Source organism: Phallusia mammillata, chromosome 6 (assembly GCF_965637545.1).
Source record: "Phallusia mammillata chromosome 6, kaPhaMamm4.hap1.1, whole genome shotgun sequence".
NCBI classification, from domain to species: Eukaryota; Metazoa; Chordata; class Ascidiacea; order Phlebobranchia; family Ascidiidae; genus Phallusia; species Phallusia mammillata.
Genome location: NC_137257.1, coordinates 8,862,398 through 8,874,332, shown reverse-complemented (window position 1 = coordinate 8,874,332; position 11,935 = coordinate 8,862,398). Strand labels below are relative to the sequence as shown.

General features: G+C 33.7%; 4 protein-coding genes across 5 annotated transcripts in view; 3 read left to right on the top strand and 1 right to left on the bottom strand.

Annotated features, from left to right (window-relative positions):
* LOC145232178 (intersectin-1-like) overlaps nucleotides 1-11,935 on the bottom strand; it is a 66,982-nt gene that overhangs the window by 24,210 nt on the left and 30,837 nt on the right. The window lies entirely within an intron of this gene.
* Nucleotides 537-3,309, top strand: LOC145232183 (uncharacterized). The gene is made up of 6 exons (XM_080096721.1): nucleotides 537-944; nucleotides 1,353-1,497; nucleotides 1,736-1,822; nucleotides 1,883-2,002; nucleotides 2,125-2,242; nucleotides 2,624-3,309. The coding sequence occupies exons 1-6, from the start codon at nucleotides 766-768 to the stop codon at nucleotides 2,836-2,838; spliced, it is 864 nt and encodes a 287-aa protein (XP_079952847.1). The 5' UTR covers nucleotides 537-765; the 3' UTR covers nucleotides 2,839-3,309.
* LOC145232184 (uncharacterized) lies at nucleotides 4,610-7,077 on the top strand. Of its 2 annotated transcripts, XM_080096722.1 has the most exons (6): nucleotides 4,610-4,936; nucleotides 5,374-5,515; nucleotides 5,594-5,680; nucleotides 5,753-5,872; nucleotides 6,029-6,146; nucleotides 6,453-7,077. In XM_080096722.1, the coding sequence occupies exons 1-6, from the start codon at nucleotides 4,755-4,757 to the stop codon at nucleotides 6,662-6,664; spliced, it is 861 nt and encodes a 286-aa protein (XP_079952848.1). In that variant the 5' UTR covers nucleotides 4,610-4,754; the 3' UTR covers nucleotides 6,665-7,077. The 2 variants fall into 2 exon arrangements, with proteins under 2 accessions (XP_079952848.1, XP_079952849.1); XM_080096723.1 differs by lacking the exon at nucleotides 5,753-5,872.
* Nucleotides 7,437-11,624, top strand: LOC145232181 (uncharacterized). Its single transcript, XM_080096718.1, has 6 exons — nucleotides 7,437-7,667; nucleotides 7,880-8,003; nucleotides 8,606-8,710; nucleotides 9,381-9,521; nucleotides 9,655-9,763; nucleotides 10,083-11,624. The coding sequence occupies exons 1-6, from the start codon at nucleotides 7,555-7,557 to the stop codon at nucleotides 10,847-10,849; spliced, it is 1,359 nt and encodes a 452-aa protein (XP_079952844.1). The 5' UTR covers nucleotides 7,437-7,554; the 3' UTR covers nucleotides 10,850-11,624.

Genomic DNA, 11,935 nt, shown 5'->3' with positions numbered 1-11,935 from the left:
TTTCTTTCCAATATCAAGTAGCAACTATACACAACATTCTAGCTTTACCAGTGTAACCCGAAACTGGAAATAACCCAAGTTACCAAAGGAAGGGCATGTCACAACAAGATGAGCTCACACAATACAAGGATAGTCAAGGCCACATAAGTGTAGTGTGATTTTGCAATATTAATAATTGAGATTACATTGAAATGTTAAGAATGGAAATCAAACTTGATAGGCTGTTATTGAATGTAAATTGGACAACAGGCAAAATAGACAAGGCTACATCAAGGCTTATTTAAAGTGGTTTTGAAAAAATGTTAAATACTTAATACAAAATGGACTAGAGTAAAGCTTTTCTATTAAATGCAAAGTGGTTTTGTAAGAAAATGTTACTTATTGAATGCAAATTGGACAACAGGCAGAATAAACAAGCCTAAACCAAGACTTATTTAAAGCGGTTTTGCAAAAATGTTTAACAAACTAGTATATAGGACAAAAGTATAGCTTTAACTATACAATAATAGTAGGAAATTTACCAAGACACGCCTGACTGCACATGAACACATGTCACCGTTCTCCCTAGAGGTACAACAAAACAGGGTACTTTCCCTGGTGAACCAATGTTTTTCCATGACGTCAGACTAAGCAGTACGTTGCAACATGAAAAGAAAGCATTTCCTTAGCCATAACCAAGAGTTTTTTGGTAATTTTCCACATACTTGGTCCAGCCTTAGCACCATAAAGAGCATTTACTGAATAGCCTGTAATTTTACTGCCACAATGGTTATTACCACAAAAGTTCCAGAAAAGATGAAGACAGAGTCTGCAGTAGCAGAAGTGGCAATTAAAAAAGATACAGAAAAACGGTCATTGACTGAAAAGTCTTTTGTATTTATTGCCATTGCAGTTGCATTCTGCCTAATTGGCTATGACTCAACAATGGACACTTCAGCATTCAGGTTGGTAACATGCTTCTATGCTAAGCTGGTATTTGAAGTGTTAATAATTTTTCACAATAATGTAAACAATGCCCAATACAATCTTTATGACAATCTTAACAATGCAGTTATCTAATATCAACACAAGTTCTTCAAATAATAAAGGTAACAACTACAACTAAACTATTTTCGCAATACCTGTGTAATGCCAGATTGTTTTTAACAAGCTAAGCCAATCTTTGCTGTTAATCTTAATAAAATTGTAAACAATGCACCAATCTAACATCAAAACACGTTTTTGGTAAATTGATAATAAGTAACCATGACATTTAAACTAAAGTTAACTCCTGTGCAATACATGGCCATTTGCATGAAGCATATAAACACAATTTTCCAAGCATGAAAAATCATTTTAACCCTAACTTGTAGATGCCATTATGAGACTGGGGGAGTAAACGTATTTTTAACTGATGGACAATGCACAGAATCCTACCTTTCCGTTTTTATTGGCGTATTCATTGGCATAATTTCATTGGTTGGAAATTACTCAATAGTGATAACTGCTTTTGCTAGGGTAAGTTTTTATTTTTGAAATGTTTACACTTTTTACAAAAAAGGTCATCTCATTGGCTGCACTTACAACAAATCTAGTAACCTGCTTGCTATTCTAACACCAAATTATAAAACATTAATTTTCTCTAAAACTGAAAAAAATCGATTTGCTGATCTTCTGAAAAGAATAACTTCAAGCCAAAATTGGCAGTTTAGCATTTTACCTTCATTTAGGATAAGATTTTTCACAATATTTGCAGATTGTACAAATCTGTGGCGCTGTTTGGCTCAAGTTTTTGCTGGAAAAGTACCGATATTTTGCCCATGCCTCACTTAGCATTGGCTATGTAAGTATGTTTTCGAAATTTGCTTTTAACCTGTTGTATTATTACAATTTTTGTTTTTAGTTTGGATATGCCATTCTGCTTGGAGTCATTTTGGCAGATATAATGTCTATTCCCAAAAAACCTGTTAAAGCTCAACTATTCTATGTGATATTCTTGGCAGTCATCACACTTGCTACACTGGTCAGTCAAATTCAATTTCGATTTTCATACTTTCTTGTTACTTTGAGAAGTGTATAATTATTAACAAACCTATGCAAGAACACAAAGTTTGTTTTTTTATTTGCCGTTTCTTGTATGTGTAGATTACTGAATACTGTTTCAGTGTGTACTGGGTTTGGACAAAGACTGGTTTTACTATTTTGGGCTTGACAATCTTTATAACAAGCCTCTGTATCTTCATTATTTCAAGCTTAAAACCAGGTAAGATTATAATACTGTGCTGTTTAAATGAATCCTCATCAGAAGTTTTTATTTATTATTTAAATTATGGAAACCAGATTTGGGTTTTGGATCAGAAAGTTTTTACCAACATAGTCAGTCTTGCCTTAAGTTGCAAAACAATAATAAAGCCGAATATAAATGTAAAAAGAGTGGAAACTTTTTTTCAAAACTTGCTTTTCTTCAAATCTGCTTCAAACCAAACTTATCAAAGGAAAATTAACACAAGACAATTTTTACATTTTTTTTACTCTTTTTCCTTTGCTATAGACTAAAAGATTTTTTTCACCCAGCTTTAAAAACTGAACTAACTAAAGTTAGCACCATGTTGCAGTGTACCAAGTTTGTTTTTCTTGTTTTCAGAGTCTGCCAGAGAAGATGGTGTTCATGCATGGCCTAGCGTTTGCATCATTGGACTCTGCCTTCTGCTTGTTATTCTGATACCAAGTTGTCACTTTGCTTTGTACTCACACCAAGTATCGGTTGTTACTGTGGGTACATTGGTATATGTCATTCGCTGGTGGATTCCCATTTTTAACAAAGTGGAGAAAACAGTTTCTGCACCAACCTCAGTTTGAGGTCACACGAAAAGTTTTGTTCAAATTTGCGTTTTTTAAGGTGTACAAATACTAGTATTGTTGGCTGTTTAAACAGTGTACTACTTTACTTTCTGCTGCAAAAAATGTGCACAGTATACACAAATTGTTAAGATTTAATCAATGTACATACTAGCAATACATACTTGATGCATTTCCACAAACAGTGTCAAAAAATGTTCACTGCTAAAGGTGTTTTTACTCATACATTTTTGTAAACTTGTGTAAACCAAAATATTCTGATTTCCTGACATTTTAACTAAACTACCATCAATTAGTGAAATAAAATATGTACTGACATGGTGACACTGTATTGTTTTCATAACAGACCTGAAGTACGAAACTGTTTTGCACAATTTAATACAATTGACATCAAATTTTTTTTACGAACTTTGATTCACTGGCCTCGTTGTTGTGTCTGAATATGCTTGTGTTTAAAAAAATAAAAAAATGTGTGGATTTTTGGGTTTTCAATACTTCAAAATAATGCAGTATAGTACACAATCAAACTGGTTTGTGTAACCACCATTTTCACCATTTGTGACTACTGGCAAAAATGCCATGATGGTTTTCAACCTAAAGCCAGACCAGTGCATTTGAATAGCACTGTCATTATAGTTATGATTTGACAAAATTGTTTGATCATTGCAACAACATTGCAATAAGCTAGAACACAAGCTTGTAGCCTTTTTGTGAAATGAAAATAACTCTAGCATCATTTAATGTTATAGTTTTGAGACAGATACTTAAGAGACTGTGTGGTGCACATATAAGAGCTTCTACTTATAACACGCCGCAGGGGACGTGTTACTGCTCTACTGTATCATTTCATTCCAAAGAGAAGAAATCAGCCTCTTTACCAAATTACCTTGCTAGACCCACCATGGTATTTATAAAAACTGCATAATTTGCTTTCAAGATGCAAAATGCTGATAAAAGAACCAAAACTCAAATGAATAACCTAGCTTAAAATCATACAACACAATTGTTAAAAAGCATTGAAATTGCTATCCAGCAATATATTCAGGAATACTAAATTAAGGTTGCAATCATGATGGTTAATGAAACAGGCAGCTAGTTGGTTTTCAAGACAACAAAGAGACCTTGAACTTTTATGGCAATGGTGGAAGAGTAGCAAGTTAAAGATTTGTAAGCATCACTGCCACTGACAAACAAAAAAACACCACCTAACAAACAGCAATAGTTATATTGTAATTTTCTCCCAAGAAACCAAGATAGATTTAGATTTTTTTTAATTCAAACAGTGGTGTAAGATGGATTGTTAAGTTTTCCACTTATAGATGCACCAAAATGCAAAGCACATTACTCCATTTGATTTGTATAACTTGACAAACAAGAATAGTACGCAGTAGACTTTGGGAATTTTCTCTAATAATACTTGCTTGTTGCATAATTCAAAGTTTGCCTGATTGCATTACAAATTACAATGCAAAAAGACACACTGGGTGAAAAATATGAGGCAGAGTATCGGGAGCCACAATAAACTTTTTCAAAATTGTTTACTTGTTCAGTGTGTAAGACTTAGGAGAAGCCTTTTGCAAAAGAGGAACCCTTGATAAGATTACAGATTTGTGTTTACATATCATTACAATGGGTGGTGAACTTTCTTTTGAGATTACATGTGTGGTGCAAAAGAATAAACTAGTTTGTTCTAAAAGACACCTAAGACTCGGAACGGGAACAAAAGTTTCAAAGCTAACTTGAAATTAAATCTAAGCTGAACAAAGAACAACAACAGAATAGGATATTTTAATTTCCTTATTTGCGCAAGGAATGGGAAACTTTGGTTCCTCTCAGAGTCAACAGTTGGCAAACAAGTTCCTGATATTTACCTTTCCAAACAGCAGAGCAAAGATACACAGACAGCAACAGCAAAAATGGTATTTCTGAGACCAGCATTTCTGAAACTGGAAACAGTGATTGAAAGTGGAAAACTAACAGTAAAAGAAACATATAAATCCAAATGTTTATGGTTGGAAAATGTGTTTCTTTATTTAAATGTGACAGTTGCACTTGCCTTTATTGGAATTGATTCCAAATCTGAACAATCACCATTCAGGTCAGTATAAAATATTGTTTTGCAACAATGCAATCACACAAACAATTGTTGTTTTTTAATCACTAATGTACCTTGACTTTAGATTGTATTGTTTTTAATAAAATGGTGAAGTAATTTAAATAAATGTGTTGTTTTTAATCAATAAAGTACTTCACCTGTAGGTTGTATAATTTTAAAAAGAGTTTAGCAGCCAAACTGATTTTATTGTTTACATTCAGAAAAAACAGAAAAAAAAATGGAAAATTATTTTTGATAAACTTTTGTAAATAACTAACAAAATCTTTTTAACCCCACATTCTCAGACTCTTGGATAACTTAATATAAAAAAGAACTGCTTTTTTGTCATTTGTGTGTTTTACCTGTGCGTTAGTAATTTTGGTTAATGTAGTATGTAATTCAGCATAAACAAAAAATCAGGCAGCAATTGATACTCTTAGGTGCCAGATTTACGCACTACAGACAGAGGACTCGTTATTGAACCAATGCACACCTTGGTACCTTCCAACCATCATTTGTGTGGTGCTCACTGTTATCACAATAACACCAAAGTGCTATTTTATCATCACCTTATGTCTGAGGGTAAATAAAATGGTGCTCATTAACAATACAATTTATGATGTTTGAAATTGCAATCAATCCAATTTTATTTTTGTACAGGTGGTACAACTGATTGGTATTGTGTGGTTAATGTTCTTGATGGAAAGTTTTCAACATTTTGTGCACCCATCTCTGAGCATTGGATATGTAAGTTTTGTATATCAGTAGTACATCATTTTACAATGGCAACTTCATGCAATGTGATTTTTTCTAATTAAGTTTGGATATGCCATCCTGTGTGGGGTCACTGTTGCAGACATCGGCTCAGTTCCCAAAGGATCCTTAAAGGCCCAACTTTTTTATGCTGCATTCATGACATTCACAGCAGCTACAATCTTTGTAAGTTAATTTGTTTTAAACAAACAAAAAATCAAACAAACATTTTAGAGTGCAGAATTATAAAAAAGTATCACAATTTGTTGGATACATTAAATATGCTGTTAAGTGTCAATCCTGCCTGTAAAATGTTGTAATATTGTTTAACTCAACTTGCAGATTGCCGAATATCACTTTAGTAAGTTTGTAAGCTGGACTCTGACAAGTGCAGTGCTTCTGTTTCTGACACTACTGGTATTAGGCTTCGCCATCAAACTGATTTCCTGTTTAGAACCAGGTTGGTGCAATTTTAAATTATTTTTGCAGTTTATTTACCAAAGCACGAGTTTTGGTTTTGGATACAGCTATAGTTTTGATTGTAGTTCAAAAATAAGCCAAATTAAAATATGTAATACAATGATCCTTTCATAAGTTAAAACTTTACAGAATGCACCTCACCAACACAAATATAGTGTAACAGTATCAATATTAGATGTTTTCCTAGAACAAACACTTTAATCTTTCTTGACACTGCTCTAATCCTATACATCTTGGCTTGTTTCTAAACATTTTAGCTTCTAAAAGTTTTTTTTCCTCTTTTAAGATCAACCTAAGGGCAATCTTCAATCACTGCCAAGTTTTTCTATTGTTGGACTCTGCTGGCTGCTTTTGATTCTCGTGCCAAGTTGTCAATTTAATAAATTTGACAATCAATTATTACTGGTGGTCCTTGGTTCAGTGGTTTATGTTCTCCGATGGTGGATTTCAGTCTTCAACAAGGAGGTGGTCCCAGTTCCAGCAATTAGCGAAGTTTGATTTGTGCAAACGTCTTGCAACAACTTTTCAAGACTTGTGAAGAACATTTTAAAGATTAAAAAGTGTTGCATTTGTGTGAGACATTATTTTGTCTATTTTTTCGAATTGTTTTATAAAACAAAAAATACAGTTTGTCCATTGCAAACATTTCAACCTTTCCAGTACTGCCAATTCTTGTCAAATAGGCATGAAAAAATTAAAAAAGTGTTTTTTGTGTTTAGTATTTCCTGTTTTCTAAATAGTTGCAAAAAAACTTTAAAAGACTGTACAGTACACTGTTTTACTATTTTGCATTTGCAAGTGTTCAACTAATTGCATGTAACGAACTTGTTTCACAGCTCATTTGGAACTTGTTATGGGTGTATTTTATGTGAATCCTGTAAAAATAATATTTTGATTGTATGTTTGGTTAACAGATTGTACAATTTATATTCTTGGCATCTTGACTTTTATAAAAGAACATTTTGCCATTCTGTTAACTTATTTAGGTGAAAACATTTTGTTAATGTAGCTAATTAACAGCGTTTGACCGTTGGTAAAAAAATAGTAAAGTTAAGTCCAAGAAATGCTATTGTGAAAGTTTATTATTGGTATAAACGCAACATTACTTTCAGTATTTTTAATTGGCCTGGATTATAAGTTTGTGATACCCGTTTAGAAAAATCAATAGGATTAATAGTTAAACGCAGTGGGAAGTAAACGAAATAAAAATACCCAGTTTCGAAACACAGACCATCCGGGTATGCAAGTACCAGGGGAATCCCCAGTTGGTAGTCATATGAAACGCATTGTATGTTTCTGAAGTGTTGAGATAGTTTCAGATAGAAGTCAACACTTAAAATTGCTTAATTTTGTGCAAAAATGCTCTTAAGCAACTGAAAGAACTCAAAATGGACAGTTTACGCAAAAGCACTGTGTTTGCCATCACAAAAAGCACTGCTGTTGCTGTGATGATATACTACTTCAAACAGGCTCATGGTATTAGCTGGACTGAAATATTCAAGTAAGTAACTATAGCATTTGTGGAACAGGTAATAGTGTTTGTGCATTGCCATATACAGTGATATACAGCTCAATATAAAAACGGTTGCTCAATATATGTGTAACACTGGCATAGAAAAAGCAGCTCAGCCAGTAGAAAAATATGCAAACAGACAACTCACAAATTTTTCATTTGTAATCAATACAACTGTTTCAACTTTGGCTTGTTTCCAGATTTTTAGATTGCACAGAGAATGAAGAATGCAGACAAAAACTGTACACCTTAATGGTGGAAATCATTACTGGAGCAACTTTACTCATTCCCAGACAGGGAAAGGCTTTGGAACTAGTCTTAAGGGTAAGAGCTGTGCGGTAATTGTAAAACTAACTAACTTGAAATAATGTTGTAAAATGGGAGCTGTGTAATCACGTCCTATTGGTAAATTGCCTTCTTTTTGTTTTGACCTGATAAGGTATAATATTTGCCATTAGGAAGTGTTTGTGGCACTAAGTGTAACAAGCCAATGGTTTGCCAAGGAAACATGTGACCAGCAAGCTCAGGAAATCACAGAAACGTTGTATGCTTCACTTCACTTAATCAAACAGTGGCAAAAGTTTATGAAAAATATTATGAGTCGTTACAGTCAATAAGGCTACTGTACAAATAGAGCCACAAATAAAACAACAAAGCCAAGACTTGGGCAACACAGTCTTCAGTTATTTACAGCAATTTTTGTATGGTAGAGATGAAATGTTACTTGTCCTTAAGAATTTCTTATTAGCTTACTGCAAAAATCCATCAAATTTTAAAACAGTATTCATCAGTCAGATCGAAAAATCAAATTGCAGAAAAGTAATATTTAATTTATCAAAATCTTTTAAACTTAATTTAACGTGACAAGTTTTACACAGCAGTGCTTTTTAAACTAACAAATTGCCACAATATTTTTTTAAATCCAGACAATTCTACTCTTGGAATTTCAGTGGATTAACATAAGTATCCATCAACTATCAAATGACGTGGCAGACAAACCACAAGAACAATACAAAATGGTAGCAGCGGCTGTAAGTACCTACAACAGTTGTTCTTGTTGTCTGCCTAGGCAGCGAAGTATCAAAGCAACATAAATGCCTACAATAAGTACACAGTATAATAGTCACTAATTTGTTTACTTTACCACGACCAAATACCAGCCAATGCAAATTAATTTTGTTTTTGTAAATTTGTAAAGTAAAGTTTATACATATACAAGAATTACAACTTGCACCTGCTTGGCTATGTCCAGTGGTGGGATTTAAGTTCTTTTGTCAGTCAGTTCTATCACAAAACTCATAGTTTTTAGCCAGTTCTGTTACAAAAAGTCTATTGACAGTAACCAGTACTGCTAACCGGTTTGCTGATCTCATAAAATTTTGTGAGACGGTTCTATAGAACCAGTGCGTACTGCCTGAATCCCACCACTGGCTATTTCTACATATGTCTGTGTTGTTCAGAAGTTTCATTTAAATATAAACATTAACACCCACTCAAAAACAGTATCTGTTTACTACCAAACTGTAGAAATCAAATGTCCACAAAACAATAAAAAACTGGAATACAAAATATCACAAAGCTCAACCCATAAAAGTTTGTGGGTCTGGAGCAGTTTTTTAGAGACAAAAAAATGCTCAAGCCACATGCTGCCCTATATCAACATGTAACAATCGAAAACAAATTTCAACTTTTTGTCCACAGATTAGTTACACAATTCTATCTGGGTTGATTTTGTTTGAGTTTGGCCTGAGACGCCCACTTAAAATACGAAACCTACTCCTCTATCCTGACCTGTATGTTGCATATGGCACTCACATCTGCATTGTGGTAAACATATCCCTGGTAAGTACTTACTTATGCTCACAACATTTTTTGGCAACAAGTTTTAAGTTAATCTTTGGTTTGGTTGAGAATTAAAGTTAAAACGGAAAATGGATTTTATATGATGTGTTATGCAAACTGTTTTGTGGTCTAGCTTTTGGCAACATATTATGGACTGTTCAAGATGAGTCTTTATGGAGTCTGGACCTTAGGAGTTGCATGTCTGAGTTATGGAATATACAAATTTATTAACCGCAAGGAGTGTAAGTATAAATTTACAAAACAAAAACTTTTAATAAAATAAAAGAGTTAAAATGGTAAAATTCCTGTGTCAACGTCATGTAAAAAATGTTTAACTACCTGTTAATGTTTTTACAAAAAAGCATTTAACGTAGTATATAGTTAACACTTTTGTGACTATAAACAATAAAAAAGGTTTGTTTTGCAGTTATATATTTGAGTAAAAATAAAGTAGTTGTATAAACAAAGTATAATCTAGTAATATTATAACAGATTACACATTCATCTAAATTTCTGACCAAACTGGTACTAATTGTTTGTTTTTGTTCGTTCATTTTGCAGTACACGAGGTTGCGAAATTGCAAGTCTTGCAAAACCTTGCAGCTGGAGAAATTATTTTGGCATTAATTGTACCGATGTATTGGTACCTGCCGTTCATGCCACACCTCTTTACGGCAACTTTTACTTTGTACGTGGTATTCAGGTTCATCTCAATGTATGGATCAAAGGCTGTTACGAAGGCTGCTGCCTGCGCACTGGAAACCTTTATATGGCATTTTTTTATCATGACTGTTTTGGGTTTCATTCAATGGGTAATCAACTTTTTGATGTTAGCAATCAACACAGTGTATTATTCTGCTATGTTGGCTTTGTTTATTGGGTTTTTGATTGTCCAAATGGCCTTTGTAACACGATCACCTTATGCGGCACTGGCAATACTGCGGTACCTCCGAGATCAGCAGGCCCAACAACAACAGCCACAACAGCAAAATCAACAACAACAGCCACAACAGCAAAATCAACGACAACAGCCACAAGCCCAACAGCAGCCACAACAGCAAGAAACACCACACCAAACTCAACAACAGCAGACACCGGAGCAACTTTTATCAGAACAATTTTGGAGGTCTATTCGCCCATCATCAACAGGTCCAAACCAACAAGGGTCTGAACGGGCTCGAATAGCAGACAGAGCAGGGCAACTTTTGCAAGCCCTTCGCCAAAATAGAAATCAGAATCAAAATTACAATGAAATGTGGCATCTTGACACATTATTGGAGTTTTTACAGGCACAGGGGGAGTCGGAAAGCAGTGAAGAGGAAGACTGAGAAATTTGCCATTTATCTTCACTACAAACACTGTGAAATCAACTTTTGAAATGTTGCCATCATTCTTTTAATAGCCAGTAAAGCATGCACATGTTTCAATATTTCGCTTTAAGTGTTGGTTACAGGAATACTATTATTGATTCTGTTGAACCCCACCCTCTTTCACTAACAGAGGTAGTTAGTTTATAGGCCCCTCGACTGGTCCCACCAACAATCCACTCAGTGGTGTTTACAAACAACGCGCCAAACTCATTTTTTTAAAACCCAGTAACATAAAACAACAGTTGCAGTGCATTTATACGTTATCCACCAATTTTCCCCTATACTTTTTTGCGCTCCGTAACGTTTTGCCACTGCACAGCTATTTCCAGCTTGGTGATGGTTTTAGTGCTATTGTGTTGCTTTGCTTTCTTTTACTAAGTGGAATAAACTCAACTTAAATTATGTAGAAAAACTGGGTTCAAACAAGAATCACTTCAACACGTTATTTTTTTCCATCAAGTTCTACGTGTGGAATAAAATTCTTTATTGCCCCAAAATTGTAAACCTCACAAAGATCTTATGGTTCTGTAAGCAATGTTTTAGCTTGTATATGAATGTTGCAAAGCTGTCACTCAGAAACGATGCTGTGTTAAATGGTGTTTTAAATTATTTGTGTATGTATGTTTTCTTAGCTCACCAACTTTACCCTATTTTGAAATTGCATTTAGTGGTTACTAACATTTTTCGTTACAAACATTCATGTTTCAATAAACAATGTTTTACAAGTAGCTAATTATGCATAGTGTATATAATATAACTTGGCATTGAACTAATTTTTTTAGCACTTAACAATAGCCTACAAATGCAAGCCAATTTGGAAAAGTACATTAAACTTTTTCATGTACGATAACCACTACTCAATTTTTACCTAAGTATGTTAAAAACTTGGGCTTTAATTTAACATCCAGAACAAAAAAATCACTTGGAAAATGTTAAATTGCCAAGATTTATTTTTGCCATGGTTGATAAAAATAAAATAAGCTTGCCAAAGAATTGGAAATATATAAGTACTAAGACGTCTTAATAAAAAAAAAAAAGCCTGGA